This window comes from Lactuca saligna, chromosome 9, assembly GCF_052625555.1.
Source record: "Lactuca saligna cultivar CGN05327 chromosome 9, ASM5262555v1, whole genome shotgun sequence".
Classification (NCBI taxonomy): Eukaryota; Viridiplantae; Streptophyta; class Magnoliopsida; order Asterales; family Asteraceae; genus Lactuca; species Lactuca saligna.
The window spans coordinates 39,870,001-39,887,398 of NC_136425.1; the positions used below are offsets into that span (position 1 = coordinate 39,870,001).

Here is a 17,398-nt window from a genome sequence, read left to right on the forward strand (position 1 = left end):
AAATTCTTCCAAATCTATGAAAAAAAAAAGAAATATTGATTAATGTAATAACACTCACAAAAATACATATGTATATATCATATAAAATTCACATGTGAATATATAATATATGGAACATCCATAAAAATCATGATAAATTTAAACTTTTTAAAACCAACTCAATTCACAATTTTTTTTACAGACATAGTTTTAAAAAAATATTCCAACATTAGAGTTTCCCAAAATCGTAAGTCAAAACATAAGGATGTGTGCGGTCACGCCTTCGCATTCCCACGGTCATCTGAAGTACCTGAAACATAACCCAAAATTATAAGCCAATGCTTTGTGAGATCCCCCAAAGTACCAACACACAAACAAATAACATATACAATAATATGATGTCGGGTCCGATCAACCATCGGGTTAGAATACCCCATGCTCCTCAACCATCGGGTTGGAATGTCGATACACTATGGGTCCAGTCAACCATCGGTTTGCAATACCCAGGACCCTCAACCATCGGGTTGGAACGCCAATACACAACATGTCCTGTCATCCTCGGGATGGAATACCCTCGGGCCCACTCAACCATCAGGTTGGAACGCCCCAGTCTGTTGGCTCACACACAAAGTAGTAAAGCCTCAACCACCCACGAAATATGTGCATATATATATATATATGTGTGTGTGTGTGTGTGTGTGTGTAACAGATCAACCGATCACTAAGCATAACAACATCCTACATACTAGGATACCGTTCTACCATATCACTATAGCACTATAGCATACATAACAGGATATCAAATCCGAAGGGTTGACTTTGGTGCCTTCGACCCAAATGTACAGTGAGAAAAACTCACCTCACAAACAAAACAAAAGTTGATAAGGTCCCCACTCCGAATCTCAACACTCTCTAACCGACACCTAATCCCATAAATTACCAATTTCCATCAAAATCCCAAAATACTGAAAATATCCTCAAGGTCAAACTTGGTCAAAGTCAAAGTTAACTGGTCAAACCCACTAAGTCAACTGAGTCAACCCAAACCGAGTTAACTCAGGGTGTGTACGCGAGGCATACTCCTGAGGTACGTTTGGCGTACACGAGGCCTCACAGGTTGACCACCATCAGGGTGGTTGACCTCGCATGCATGGTGTACTCCGACTACGCAAGGCTTACCCTCGCAGAGTCGAAATCCATTTAAGAGCTTAATGTCTTAAGCTCTTACGTCCAAACTTCAGATCCATGGCCAAAATACCCTTAGGAGCCATAAAGTCTCCAACTTTATGACCTAACATGTCCAATAAGTGCTTAACACAAGGTCTTGTTCCATTAAGACATTCTACAAGATGCATGAAGCAAAACTAACCATTTGGAACCCATTTTTATGACTTAAGACCCCTCCTAAAGTCTGAAAGGACAACTCAAAGGTCAAGAACAATCCATAATCAAGATCTAACATTTTGGGACCCAAAAAGCTCCATAAAACAACCAAAACTAGATCTATGAGACTGAGGTATCAAGTTGCAAGATTTTTACCTTAGAATGGTTGCAAATGAAGTAGAAATCCTAGATCCAAGGTGCTTCACACTTCCAAGATGAGGTTGGCTTCCTTCCTTCTTCTTCTAAGCACACAAACACACACTTTTAGGCTAGAAATGGCTGCTCAAGGAGAAATAGGGTTACAAACACGAATGAGAGGATGGAGGCTGATAAGGTGAAGGGAGATGAGGCCATAAGGATGCTTAAATACCAGCCAAACCCTAAAAATCAGGGTTTCTTCATTTAGAAAGTACCCCCCAACATACCAGGGCGCGCCATAGTATGTTCAATGTACACCACGTATGCAATGTGTACTCCAAAGCCTCAGTTTACCATAATGCCATATAGCCATTTTTGCATACATTTCTTGAACTTTGGGACCAAATGCAATATAAATGAATTAAAGGGTTGAAATTTGAATTACCTATCATCATGATGCTACAATATGATATTCACATGTGATTGCATATTTTAAGATTCATATGTGAAATTCACAAAAAAAAAAAAAAAAATTAACGGAACAGTGACACAAAACGCATGTGTACATATATACGTAATTCATATATGATTTACTTGTGATTTACATGTGAATCACATGTAATTTAATTTACATGTGAATTACATATGATTCATATGTGAATTACACATGATTTACATGTTAATTATATGTAATTCATTTGTGATTCACTTTTGATTTACATGTGAATCATATGTGATTTACATGTGAATTACATGTAAATCATATGTAATTTATTTGTGATTTACATGTGAATCATTACACACTTATAGTCAAATACCACCTAACAAATATCTTCTAACAAATATCTGAAGAGTTCTTCATCTCTCTTAGAAAATAGATGTTTTCAACTAGGTGAACTTACTGTGGATATCCATGAATCTACAAATGGATCTTCTCCATATGCATGACCCTCCATTTGTTACTTAGTTGTTGTTCCGCCGACAAAAAATATCTTCCATCCGTGTGCTTCATTCATTGTTAGAAGAGTCCAACCTAACCAGTAAACAAATGATTAGCCATGTACCGACCCAAATTTTCAAAAGATTTTTTTTTTCGTTTTTAATTAGTCAAACACATTTCCATAAACCATGAAGTCACAAGACAATTATTTTCAAATCCACATTCATTACAACTTTATTTAAACATAAGAGTGTCCCATAAAATGTCGGTGAGAGAGTGCATGCCGCGCCATCAAGCCTTGCCCTTGCCCTTGGGCTCGTATGTACCTAAAACAAATCCACAAATTGTAAGCTAATGCTTAGTGAGTCCCCCAGAGCATACCCCACACACAAGCCACATAACACATATCATATTAGCTATAAAAGCTATCTCTACCACATAACATATCATATTAGCCATAAAGCTATCTATACCATATACCACATATCATGTTAGCCATAAAGCTATCTCTACCATACAACATTAGCTATAAGCTATCTCTACCACATATCCCTGCGTAAGGATGTCATGGGATCCCCCACATGGTCTTACACCTAAGTGTCATGGGCTCCCCATGGTCTTTTACTATCGGACAGCCAACCATGGGATCCCCCACATGGTCTTACATCCAAGTGTCTGGGCTCCCCCATGTCCTTTCATGCAAATATCACAAAATCACTAGCATAAAGCTAACTATCATACCACATATCTCTACAACAGCTAGTGCACCACATATCATAAAATGGGCCGACCTTGGTGCCTTAGACCCATTGGTATAGTGAGAAAACTCACCTCTGTCTGTAGAATCTGAAGGCTGCTCTCCTAACAGTCGGTAAACACCCGTGCTGAACAATAATAATATCACTCAATGTTAGGGCTAAGCACAACCTAATTGAAAAACCCAAACTCCAAGTCCTTTCATAAAGGCCCAAAACGTATTCCTTAGTTAATGGGCCCAAAGTCCATATCCAAAATCATTAATGGGCCTCATGGCCAAAGCCCAATCATAACACCTATGGTCCAAAACAGATAAACTGGCCTACTAACCCCAAAACATGACTAGGACCAATGACTAATTGAGGCCCAAAAGCTCAAAGGCCCAAAACAAGTCCAAGTACATCTGTTGTGTGTACGCTTAGCGTACTACCCTGGTACGCGCAACATACTGAGTCCCTGGGTCGTACGCGCTACGTACGCTAAGTTACACCCAGCGTACTAACAGATTAAGCACTTTCTTCCATTAAGTGCTTAATACTCGATTTTCTTATGCCTAATAGTCAGATCTAAGCTCATAAAGACTACCTAGGGAATAAAGTTGGCAACTTTATGCCTTTGCATGTCTCATATGCTCCCAACAACCCATTAAGACCTTTCCAAGGATCTTAATCCATGCATGAGCTCAAAACACCCATCAAGACTTCATTTTTATGCTATGAATGGATGAAAGGACCTTAGATCTAACCTTTCCAGCCTCTGGAGTTGCTCAACTCACAAGAGGAGATCCAAAACCAACAAAAGAGACAAAACTAGAAAACCCTAGCTAGATCTAATGAATAAGATGGAAAGATCAAAGCTTTATACCTCCATAAGCTCCTCAAGGTGAACTAGATGTAGATTCTTGAAGCCCAATGCTACTCCAAGCTTGCTTGACAACTTCTCCTTCTTGAATGGACACTAAAATGGCCACAAATGCACTCCTTAATCTCATAACACACTCTCAAATGGTATTAGGGTTTTTAGAGACGTTTGAAGGTGAAAGACGCTGATTAGGGTGAGGCTCAAATAAGATACGGGTGCTTATATAGGTCTTAAGTCTGAAAATTAGGGTTTGGACATCCGTCACGTACACCCGGTGTACTTTTGGTATGCCCAACGTACGTGTTGTCCCTCCGCGATCAATCATACATAGTACACTAAGAGTACCCATGAGTACGCCCAACGTACTTAAGGGACTTATTATGTAATTTTTAAAATCTTCAAGGGATTTAAGGTAATACCTGGTCTGGAGTGTTACAAGCCATTTCTAGACAAAAAATCATCAAATTCACATTAAAGATCAAATGTGGACACAAGGAATAATAGGATGACAAATTTCAACCCAAACCCATAAAAAAATTACTTAAATATTTACATACTTGCTTTCTCATCCAATCCTGAACACTAAGACCATCTGGAGCCTCAACATAAGCCTTTCCACCTAATATTGCAGGAAACAACCTAATTGCAAACTTTACTTTCTCAGGCCATGTCATCATTTCATTGTTCCTCAATATCACAGAAATTCCTAAAATATAATGCAAAATTACATCTTTTAGGGTCATAAAAAAACAAACCTTGGAATTTGAATTGACTAAAATAAACACAATACATACTTACCATTAAATGGAGTAGGCAGAACATCTAGGAAATTATAACATCCCGAATCTCAGGTATGAATTTTAAGAACTTTTGTACATCACATAAGACCTACTCGACGAGTTGGATGCCCTAACTCGTCGTGTAGAAACTAATAAGGCCTCGGGGATTACGGAACCTACTCAACGAGTTGGAGGATCCCAACTCGACGAGTTGAGGTTGTGCATGAAAACCCTAATTTTTAGGGTTTGCACCCTATTTAAAGGACCTTAGGTCCCCTCACCGGCCTCCCTTACCACCCCATTGTCCAGAGAGAAACCCTAGCTGTGCTTTATTACTTTATTGAGTGTGTGTGAGCTTTGGAGAGTAACCCTTGTGTTCTTTTGGAGGAAACTAAAAGCTTGAAGAGGCTAGATTGTGTAGAAGGCCTTAGATCCGGGAGCTTCACTGTTTTTGTAACCATTTGTAGGTAAAAAGTCGCCATCTTGAGCACTCCTTTGTTAGATCTCTCCATTGGAGAGTTTATGGTAATTTCTAGCTTCTTCTTGAGTTATTCTTGGTTTAAGCATGCTTTGAAGCTAGGACTTCAGGTCTGAGCATATTAGGGCCTCCTTGGACTTGAAGTTGCTAACTTTATTAAATCTTGGCCCTCCTTCATGCTGTAAAACCCATAATAAGCTTCATATGAGTGTTTTAATCCCTTTGATGCCTTGCATGCACGTAAAGTTAGCAACTTTACGTGGTATCTCAATCCTAAGGGGGCTAGATCTATAGTTTGGGGCCGTGGTTTTGACTGGAAAGGGCTGAATACATTCAGACAGGAAAACTCGACGATTTGCTTAGCCAACTCAACGAGTTGGATAAGGTTTCATGCTTTCTGGATACTTAGTGAACTAGGCGAGTTGATGAGATTAATCGACGAGTTGGTTGAGTTTTCCCAGTTTTCTGAACACTGAAGAACTCGACGAGTTGCTCTGGTAACTCGATGAGTTGTCTCGAGCTTTTTACAATCTTCTGAGATATGAAGTAACTCGACGAGTCAGTAGATGCACTCGACGAGTTGGGTCAACATGGACTGTTGACTGTGACTGTTGATTTTGACTTTAACCATGGTTAACCAAGTTAGACATATGAGGGTATTTTGGTAATTTGGGATTTTAATAGAATTAGTCATATGGTGGTTACAGGCATGTTAGTTTGGAGTTGTGAGTTTTCCTCACTATACTAACACGGTCGAAGGCACCAATGCATACCCTTTTTGGATTGTTATTGTGGTTATCGCATGATGATATGCTTAGTGATATGTTTGATCTGTATCCTGGTATATAGGATGGTGCTATGCGTAGTGATCTGTATCCTGGTATATAGGATGATGCTATGATTAGTGATCTGTTAGATCTGTATGAGTGTCTGTACGTGCTAGCTAGTGTTTGATATGTATATATTGATTGTGTATTTGTGGGTGGGTTGAGGTGGTCCTGCTTTGTACTCTAGGCCAACAGACCCAAGGCGGCCTGGATAGACTGAAGGCCCAATGGGGCGTACCTGTCAGGTCGAAGGCCTGGAGAACGGACCAGACAGGATGAAGGCCTAATAGGGCGGACCAGACATGCTGAAGGTTCTGAGAGTGGGTCAGACAGACTAAAGTCTCGGTGAGGGCGGTCCAGTCATACTGAAGACTCTATATGCATGTTATTTGTTATGATATTATTCTGGTTTGTATGGTGTTGGTATTTTGGAGGAACTCAGTAAGCTTCAGGCTTACAGTTTTGGATTTTGTTTCAGGTACTTCAGATGATCGCAGGAATACAAAGGCTTGATTGTGTACCTCCTCACATTTTATGATTTTGATTTCTAGGATTCTCTGATATGAAACTATTTTGAAAACATTTCGTAATAACTAATGGCTTTTGGATGTTTGAAAATGTTTTAAATTTTTATGAATGTGACAGAAATCAAGCCGACAAAATTCTCCAGACTTATTTAGCATTGCAAAATCAAATCGACTAAATTATCGAGCCCACTCAACCATCTGGTTGGAATGGATAGCAAGCTGAAGATTTGGGACGTTTTCAATTCAAGAAAGTGTATGAGGACTTACATAGGACACTCTAAAGTAGTTCGTGACATATCCTTTTGTAATGATGGGTCTAAGTTTCTAACTGCTGGATATGATAAGAACATCAAGTATTGGGATACCGAAACAGGGCAGGTGATATCCACTTTTTCAACAGGGAAAATACCATATGTGGTTAAGCTAAATCCAGATGACGATAAACAAAATATTCTTTTAGCGGGTATAAGTGATAAAAAGATTGTTCAATGGGACATTAATACAGGGAAAATTACTCAAGAGTATGATCAACATCTAGGTGCAGTGAATACAATAACATTTGTGACTTCTAGTGATGATAAATCTCTTCGTGTATGGGAATTTGGTATTCCTGTTGTGATAAAGTACATAAGTAAACCTCACATGCACTCTATGCCTTCCATTTCACTTCATCCAAATGGGAATTGGTTAGCTGCAGAGAGTTTGGATAATCAGATTCTGATATATAGCACAAGGGAGAGGTTTCAGCTAAATAAAAAGAAGAGATTTGTTGTATATATTGTGGCTGGATATGCTTGTCAAGTTTGGGGGGGGGGGGGGAGTCGGGCTGATACATAGGAAATATCGCAACACCCGCATCTGTTAATATCATATTGTTTAGTATAATACAAACATACATCATATTTTTTGTTTTCTTTACCGTCATAGCCCATGCAGACATACTTAACATGTCCTAACATCCTTTAAGGACCCCAAAAGCACGTTCTACATCCTTTCTTGCTGATTTTTGTGATGCCTTGAATCGTATCTTTTTTTTTTTTTTCCGGTTACTGGATATGGATATGCCTTCACAAATACTACCCATGATAGATATATTCCATCCACAAGATAGTAACCATGTCTGTACTGTTCATCATTCAGAATAATTAAGTCCTGTTCCATGATATTTTTCATCAAACACTGGTGATTAGTAGAGGACGTTTAAATCATTGATCGAATTGGCTACACCATAGAATGTATAGGGATGAGAGTGGGTCCAAACCCGGACTGGTAGAACCGGACCTGAAAACCCGGGAACTGTTTAACGAGATTTTTTAGGATCGGAACCCGAACCGGTATATAGGAATCAGTTTCGGTTCAGTTTCGGGTAAGGTACTGGGTAAAGTGGGTCTAGAACTGGAAAACCCGAAAATATCAAAGTGGGTCGAATGGAACCGGGTAAAGTGGGTATAAAACCGAAAAACCCAGGGAACCAAGTAAAGTGGGTCGAATGCATGTTTTAAAATTTCACAAAATACAAAAATAAAGCTTAGAAAAAAAATTTCGCAGCTTTAATATCCCAACTTTCGGAGACTATAAATCAATGAATATGAAACCAAAAATGACAATATTATAGTCTAAAATCATATACAAACTCTATACTACACTTTGAAAAAAACCGCATGCTATTCCGACTTCAAACGAATCAAATATGCGTGTTTTAAATCTATCACGAAATACAAAGAAAGCTGAAAAACATAAACTTTCAGCTTTGATATCCTGACTTTGAGAGACTATAAGTCAATGAATAAACACCCAAAAATAACAAAATTATAGTCTAAAATCATGTACAAACTATAACCCACACTCTGGAAAAAACCTCATGCCAATCCGACTTCAAACGAATGAGATATGCATGTTTTAAAACTATCACAGAATATAAAAAATGTGAAAAACATAAAATTTATAGCTTTGATATCCCAACTTTGAGAGACTATAAGTCAATGAATATAAACCCAAAAATGATAAAATTATAGTCTAAAATCATGTAAAAACTATAAACTATACTATGGAAAAAACCTCATGCCAATCAGACTTCAAACGAATGAGATATGTATGTTTTAAACTTTCCATTGAAATCGGTTCTGGCCCCTAAAACTATTTTCGGTTCCTAACACGATTCCGGTTCTTAAACCCGGTTTACCCGGACCCGAAGGACCCGAAACCCGGATAGAGCCATTTTTTTAAACCGGGGACCCGGATTGGTTTTACATATTCCGGTTCTAACGGTTCCGGTTCCGGTCTGGTTTTTCAGTTCTGAATCTCATCCCTAAGAATACATGCCAAAACCATAAATATTGTGACATCACCGCTTCTAGTATCATTGATGGATACTGATGGTCACCCCTCATGTATTAACCTCTCAATTCCGTTAGACAATCCCTCAAATTCCAATGTGTGCAGTCAATGTTACCAAGCATTTCTGGGAATCCATGTCTAGCTCCATATGCTTCATACAAAAGTTGAATGTCAATGGATGTTAGACAACATAAATATTCAGCCTTATACATTTGGGCAACACCGTAGCAAAAGTTTTCAAGAGCTTCACGATAAGTTCTTTCTAACATATTCAGATACTCATCAAACGAGTCTGGGTTATAACCCTTCGCTAATTGATGTATTGCTGATGTGCATTTTTGTAGCGCACTGAAACTTCTCTCATTTTTTTCATCACATGTTGTTTGAAAATAAGGATAATTCGTCTCCATGTCACCAACAAGTCACATAAACAAACATTTGCTCATACGGAACCTTTTGCAAAATTACACGTGACCATAAGTGGAATCATCCACAAAATAATGTCGGATCAGCATTTGTTCAACCTCTAAACGATCTATGTGGATTGTGTTTCTCCTTTGAATGTTTCTTGAACTAGCATTATTTTGAAGAACAAGTTGTGCAGTACGAAACAATATAGGTAACAAATTATTGTTGATAAGCAGATGATAGAACTATCCGTTAACTTCCATTACTATTTTCCGTACGTTTGGATTCATTTTGAAAAGAAAGAAAAGATAGGGAGAAAATGAAACAAACATATTATCAGGGGCGGAATTAGCTAGTTGGTAGGGTGCTACCCCTCAATTAATCAATATATTTTTTTTTTTACATTGAAGGGTGCCAACTTGCTTGCTTCTTGTATTACATTAAAATACATATATTATATTGAAGTCCATTTTTTCCTTTTCGATTCTCGGTTAATCGATGACAACCCATATTATATTGAAGCCCATTAACTTGTGTGTACATTCTTATGAGAATATGAGTTACGACGGAAGGAAAAACACTTGAAGTAATATCTTCCTTTTTTCGATTTATCGTTTCCTTCTTGCCCCATCTTCAAGACAACCTTTTTGTCAATTAAGATTCTTCTCCAATTTGGCACTTGCTCACTTACGGAATCCTCATGAAACAAGTATTTTTTCAATTTTCATCTTTAATGTTTAATGTTTTATTTTAATTTAGTTCTTAAAATTAAAAACCTAATCAGTCAATTAGTTGTTCCATTGTTACGATGTTGCTGATATAAGGTTTAAATTTTTAATTGTGAATTTTAAATCAAAAGTGTGTTTGTAGGGTTTAATTGGATTTTTTTTTTTTTTAAAAAAGAATTAGATGTTGGTAGTAGTAATGAAAATGGTGAGAAAAAAATACCTTAATTGAAATATGTTTTTCCACAATAAAGTTATTGAATACCGTTTTTTGTAATAAAATGTGTGATGATTTTATAAACGATGCTTTAATTTGCAGTGTAGAAAAAGAATAATTTATGGATTTTAAGATCAAACAGGTGATGAGACGCTTTCAGAAAATGAGTAAACAATACCAACTTTGAAATGTAACACTTTTGCGGTACTTTGTTATTTCTAAAGAAATTGTGTGTGTGTGTCTCTCTCTCTCTCTCTCTCTATATATATATATATATATATATATATATATATATATATATATATATATATATATATATATATATATATATATATATATAGGGAGATATTTAATAAGAATACCTAAAAGATTGAGAACACGAGAACAATTCTGGACCAATCATTTTATAAGGGTATATTACTAACTTTATATAAATATTAATTATTGATTTCCTAAAATATAGAGATAATGATTTTAATTACCTAACAAAATTAATATTTTCTTTTAGTTAATAAAATATATATAAATATTTTTTTTATGATTTTTCCCAAAAATTATTTATGACCGTTTCAAAAAAATCACTTAAACAAATTAATATTTCCTTTTATTTTAAATCTGAAAAGAAAATCTTAAAAAAATTATTATTTTCTACTATTTCACGTTTTTGTTTTTTCAAAAAAAAAAAAAAAGAATAGAAATCCAATCGCAAATCAATACACTTCCAATCATAAATGAAAACACATCAAATTACAAATAATTCAATGCATTTTTCATAAATTGAAAATAAATAAAAAGTGTAAAAATTATCATTTTTTTCATAAAATGAATACCTCTAATCATAAATAAATACCTCTAATCATAAATAATACAAATATTCATAAATAATACAATTCACAAATGTTACTTATAAATTAATGCACATTCTATAATAAATGAATACATAAGCTATTCATAAATGAATACAACTATTCATACATAACTACAATGTTATTCATAAATGAATACACGTGCTATTCATAAATAAATACAACCATTCACGCACCCCTTCAAGAAATTATTACCAAAAAATTCGAAAATTAGGATTGGGTTTCTTTCCATTGGTACACCTCGCTGCCGCTTTTTGGTTTGCAAAATCTCTCCCATAACGTGGGAAATTGCCCGTGAAAGGGGTCAGAAGAAGTGAAGTCTCTGAACACCAAAATAGCAGAAACCTTGTGGTTTTGAGTAGACGTTTTCACGATAAGATCTTGTGGTTCATAAACCTTAATTCCATAGCTAGATTCATGTATGAATAGAAAGAAATACGAGTAAAGAAATGTAGTTGATTAAACTTCATCGATTTACAGTCAAAATAAAAAGAAAAGAGATGAGAATCATTACCGATCGAAGCAACTGCCCCATCGAGATCCCTTCCATCATTCCAGTCGAAAATGCTCTCACAGACATTTTATCGAGCACCTTATGTGCACAGTTCATCGCCTTTAAAAAAAACACATATGTTAGATCCATCTCCCCTGCGCTCAATCATCCAGGCAATTTTCTCATATGATTTTTGAACGAATGTATCACATTGGGATCAGAAAGAACAGTTTATCAATATGATTGATCACATGTAGATTTTAAATCTATAGACAAAAACCTAAGAGGATTTCCGCAATCGAGACTAACAAACCGCAAATTCAGGAAATAGAAAGTCGATTATCCGAATCAAAAATCAAATTTCAGAATATAAACACACAATTGAATCGAATAACAGCAGCAAATCGAACGTACCTTTCTTTGATCGGGATCTGTAGAGATATGAGGAAGAAGCGATTATGAGTCGGTTGGATTGATTCGAAGCAGATGAAGCATGAATGAGCCGATGAGGAGGCGGAACTAACCATAGCACCACAGCGAAAACCCTTACCGAAGCTGATGTTTCCGCTTGCCTTGCTCAATCGGGCCAAATGTTCTCCTCCCCTTCGCATATGCTACCGGAATCGAAGAAGAAGCAGCCAAAAACTGCTTGAGCAGCCCTTGCTGCACCTACCGAGACCAATGATGATGGGAACAGATCTTCGTGGTGGGTTGTAGGTGATGCCCAGATCGATGATGGCGTGAGTTTTATGAAACCCTAAGAAGAAGAGGTGGAAATATATACACGATAGATTAATGGAAATATATAAACGAGTGAGAAATTATAGGAGATAGTAAAGTTGAAATTCCTGTTATGTCCTTTTAACCATTTAAAAGTTACATTTTAATGCCAACAGTTTAAGAATTTTTCATAAAACCCCCTTTCAATAATGACCTTAGATTTAAGTATTTAAATGGTCCAGATTTGTTCTCGCGTTCTCAACCTTTTTAGTGTTCTCATTTGATCCTACTCATATATATATATATATATATATATATATATATATATATATATATATATATATATATATATATATTAATATATATATATAGGGTTAGGTTCATGTGAGACGGCTTTATTTTTATTTTTATTTTTATTTTTTTTAGTTAATTCAAGTTCCGAAAATAATATTTCAAAAAAGAATTTTTTGATTTTTCCATTTATTTTGCATCTTAAAATTATTTTTAGAATTTTACAGTGTAATATTCTATTTAGAATATTTCACGTATTTTTCAAAAAAAATAGGATTTTTTTTAATTTTAATTTTATTTTTTTAGTTAATTCAAGTTCCGAAAATAATATTTAAACTTTTTTTTTTAGATTTTTCCATTTATTTTGGATGTTAAAATTATTTTTAAGAATATGTCAGTGTAATATTCTATTTAGAATATTTCACGTATTTAAACAAAAAAAAAACAAGATTTTTTTTTATTTTTTTTATTTTTGTTTTATTTTTTTTAGTTAATTCAAATTCCGAAAATAATACTTAAAAAAAGAATTTTTGGATTTTTCCATTTATTTTGCATTTTAAAATTATTTTTAGATTTGGTCTCACGGTCTTACAAAATTAGAATGGTCTCAAATGAACCTGAACCTATATATATATATATATATATATATATATATATATATATATATATATATATATATATATATATATATATATCTTATCTTATTATCTTTTATCAGGATGTTATTGTGCTACCCGTTACAAGATTTTCTGGTTCCGCCACTACATATTATACATACATACATATATATATATATATATATATATATATATATATATATATATATATATATATATATATATATATATATATATATATATATATATATAATGAAACAAGGATACATATAGAGAATCTTAATAAAAATAAAAATAAAATAAAAGAAAAAGAAAAAGAAAATACATAATAACATAAAGAAAGATTCTCCAGTCAAATGATGCCGACATTTTGAACTTTACGGGTTCTTCAACTCCCAACTATACTTAGTTGCATTTTGTCGTCTCCTTTCAAGCACCGTATGGAAAATTCCTCCGGTCAAATGATCATGCGATCGAAGAAAATACTCCATATCTTGGTTCTCTGTCTCCCGACCCAACAACTGAGCTTTCCGTTCTTCATTAGCTTCGAGAATGCATAATTTTTTTTCCCGATACCATTGTATCTGTTCCGACTCTATTTTGGTTGCAATCTTGATGCCGACAATTTGTTTGACGAGATTAAACATTTTATTTTCTGTTATGATGTTGATGCTTCATTTTTTTCTTTTCTTTTACTCTGATTCGGTGAGTCTTCAACACTAAACGACTGTTGTTATGGGGAGGGGGGATCCAGGAGGATATTATGTATCAGAACATGATGTGTAGGGGTTGGATGAAGATGTTTTGGTTCGTTCAAAAGAAGGAGACAGGGAGTCTTCACCAGGTTTTGTAACCAATGTCCATTTGTCGTTGTCTATCAACCACTCCTTAGCTTGCTGATGAGGAAAGCCTTTCTGATTAATAGTTCTCCGATACTCGCTTAGGAAGAGTGTAAAACTTCAACATTAGATCTCCCGCAACCCATATGGTTCATCTTACGATTATAGATGCAGTTGAAAGCATTATATTTATTTTGAATGTATTTCCATTTTGTGTTTACTTGGTGCCATGACCGATCTGAACCTCCCATTTGAACACTAATTTGCCCTAGCCAAAGCCAACTCTTCGCGTTCCACCCTGTTCTTTCGCTTCCGGCGATGTGTAGAGTTGTGTTTTTTTCTTAGCAACATGTTGCAACTCCTTGTTGGTTTCTTCTTCGTTTCTTTTGGTCGTCGGTTCGTTGCTAGAACTGTCAAATTCTACGTTAGGAGCATCACGTAACTCTTGGAATTGAGTTTCTAGAACTGGAAAATATTGTTGTGGATAGTTTTGGTTCTATTTGTAGTTTTGGTATATCTGATAGTTTGGATTTTAAAATTATGGAAAAGAAAATGGAATATCTTGACTTGAACCGTCTTTGTGGATTTGCGTTTTTGGCTAGAATCAGTTTGTTTAGCTTTGCCTCAGGAATCTATTGAATGTAACTAAAGGAATCGAATGAAATATAAAATTTTCTAGAGTAAAAACACTACAAATGAATGAATTATGTATTCATTTTTATAAACTTATAAAAAAAATAAAAATAAAGAAAAGATGTCGTTGAATATGGTCAAAGTTCATGCATTAAATAATTCAAAAGTTGGTAGGAATTAGGGATGGAAATGGGGCGGGTTTGGGGCGGGGTTAACCATCCCTGTCCCCATCCATGAGTGTCTAACCTCGTCCCCATCCCCATCCCCGACGGATGCGGGGAATCAAATCCCTTCCCCTTTGTATTTTGGCTTCTCCCCAGCCCATCCCTAATCTATCAACATAATAAACTCAACTTATACAAAAAACCAAGTTTAATAAGCGATTAAAACCAAATGCCATAATTAGATTATGTTTACATCAATAATAAAGTTTAACAAGCATCAAAACGAAAAGTGATGATTTGGTATACAGATCTTCAAATGAAGTGACGATTGACAAACTCTTAGAATTGAGAACATAATTTGATATACGGACTCTATCTCTGATGGTCTAATATATATCGATTCATTTTAGCGGACTTAATTCAAATTCAATAAATGATATATATATATATATATATATATATATATATATATATATATATATATATATATATATATATATATATATATATAGTCATCAAAGCGGGGGCGGGGCGGGTTGGGGATTGTTTTACCCAACCCCGACCCCATCCCCTGTTCTAACATAATGGAGATCCTCAGCCCCGTACCCGGTACCCGTTTTGGCAGGGAATACCCGTCCCCGATTTTTTTTTTTTTTAGGGTGGGGGGGGGGGGGGGGGGTCAACCGGGTTCCCCACCGGGTTAGATGAAATTTCCATCCCTAGTAGGAATCTTTGTTTGAAAGCATTAAACTCTTGAAAAGTCTAGCAAAGTCAGAGGCATTCATACAATACATTCAATACACAGATTCAATTTTCACACGTTCACCAACCCAATTGAAAACCTTAAATCAAAGAAACCGTAGTTGGTACTGTTTCCCGGCGGTACCCCCTGTACCACCTTATCCCGTTTCCAAACCGCATTCCGACTTCGTCCTCCCTTAGAATCATTCTAACTCTTGTATCTAAATCTGAATCAATCTCTGAGGAGAACAACAATAGAAGAGAAGATAAGCACTAGTTGGTTACCCAAATGATAAATAGTTGGGCAAAATACACTAAACAACATACTTACATTGATTTGTTTATTGTGTTATAACACTATATTTGGAAAAATATACAAATTAAAAATAGTATCATCAGATACAAAATCTAAGGATAATACCTAAAGAGATAATTATATCCACATAAATGGTAATATATTATGGTTTCACTTATAAACTTGCAAGTGGATTTTCACAAAAGTAGCTATTAATTTGGGAGCTACATAACTTCTCAAAGAATGGTTTCAACCTTGACAATATCACAATAGTAAGAAAGTTATTTTCACATACAAGCTCTACACTCCGTTCAAATAAAATTTTACAAACCATGTACTTTGGATACTCTTCCACCTCTATTTGTGTGGTTCCCTTACACAAAATCAATCAAACAAAAGTTAAGGCGATATAAGGCTTTCTAAAAAGATATAAAGAAAACATCATGTTTATTCGACTTTGAAATACATCATATTCATCTTTTTAAGATGAAAAGGAAATGAAGAATGATTTCAATTGATGAACTTTGCTAATTTGGTTTTGAAATAACAAAAAAGTAATAAAAAATAGATAGAAAATATATATTCTGCATTTTGGTTAATCTGAATACTCGAGAATCACTAGAATCAATAGAAGTACAATTCAAATCCAAATCCAAATCCGAAATTTTAAAGCAAATTTTTTGGATATAGATAATTTCACATCCATGGTTAACAACATTGCATTTTCAAATTTATTTTCTTATTAAGGCGTTGTAGTTTGAAAATTTATCTGTTTATAGTATCGTACTTTCATTGTTTTCGTTCTTATTAGGATATCATGCCAAGTTCCATAAGTGGGTATTGTTTTATATTTAGATGACATTGATGTAGTTAAGTGGATTTTTCAAAATAATAAGTAATTTGAAGATGCTAAATAAATACTTAAAAAGGGAATGAAAGTACATACACACTAATCATTGTCGGATAGATTAAAAACAATAAAAAATATTAGTCGGATAGATTAAAAACAATAAAAATCTTCCATAAATGACTGTACTTATAAGTTTGTAAGCAATATCACCATAGTGGCGCAAAATGTCCTACCACAGCTAAATTTGACAATCAAAAGTGAAGGGGAAATTTGCAATAAAAATTTTAAAATTTGGCTCTATTAACATAAAAATCCTTAAAATTTGGTTTTATTAACGTAAAAGTCATCATTGTTTAATTTTTTTTAATTTTTGTAATTTAGCCCAAAAACACTGGTAAATATTAAAAAAAAACTCTTTTTTCCTGGCTAATGCCGGTTTTAAGGTATTTTCTGATAATTTAAAGAACTTTTCAAAAAATAAACAATCAAAGATAACTTTTTCGTTAACATGGTTAAAGTTAAGGACTTTTTTTC

At 34.7% G+C, this 17,398-nt stretch overlaps 1 protein-coding gene across 1 annotated transcript; it reads left to right on the top strand.

The window, feature by feature from the left end:
- Positions 1 to 6,875: 6,875 nt before the first annotated feature.
- Positions 6,876 to 7,505, top strand: LOC145016246 (uncharacterized). The gene has a single exon (XM_078974627.1). The coding sequence runs from the start codon at positions 6,876 to 6,878 to the stop codon at positions 7,503 to 7,505; it is 630 nt and encodes a 209-aa protein (XP_078830753.1).
- The last annotated feature ends 9,893 nt before the right edge of the window (positions 7,506 to 17,398 follow it).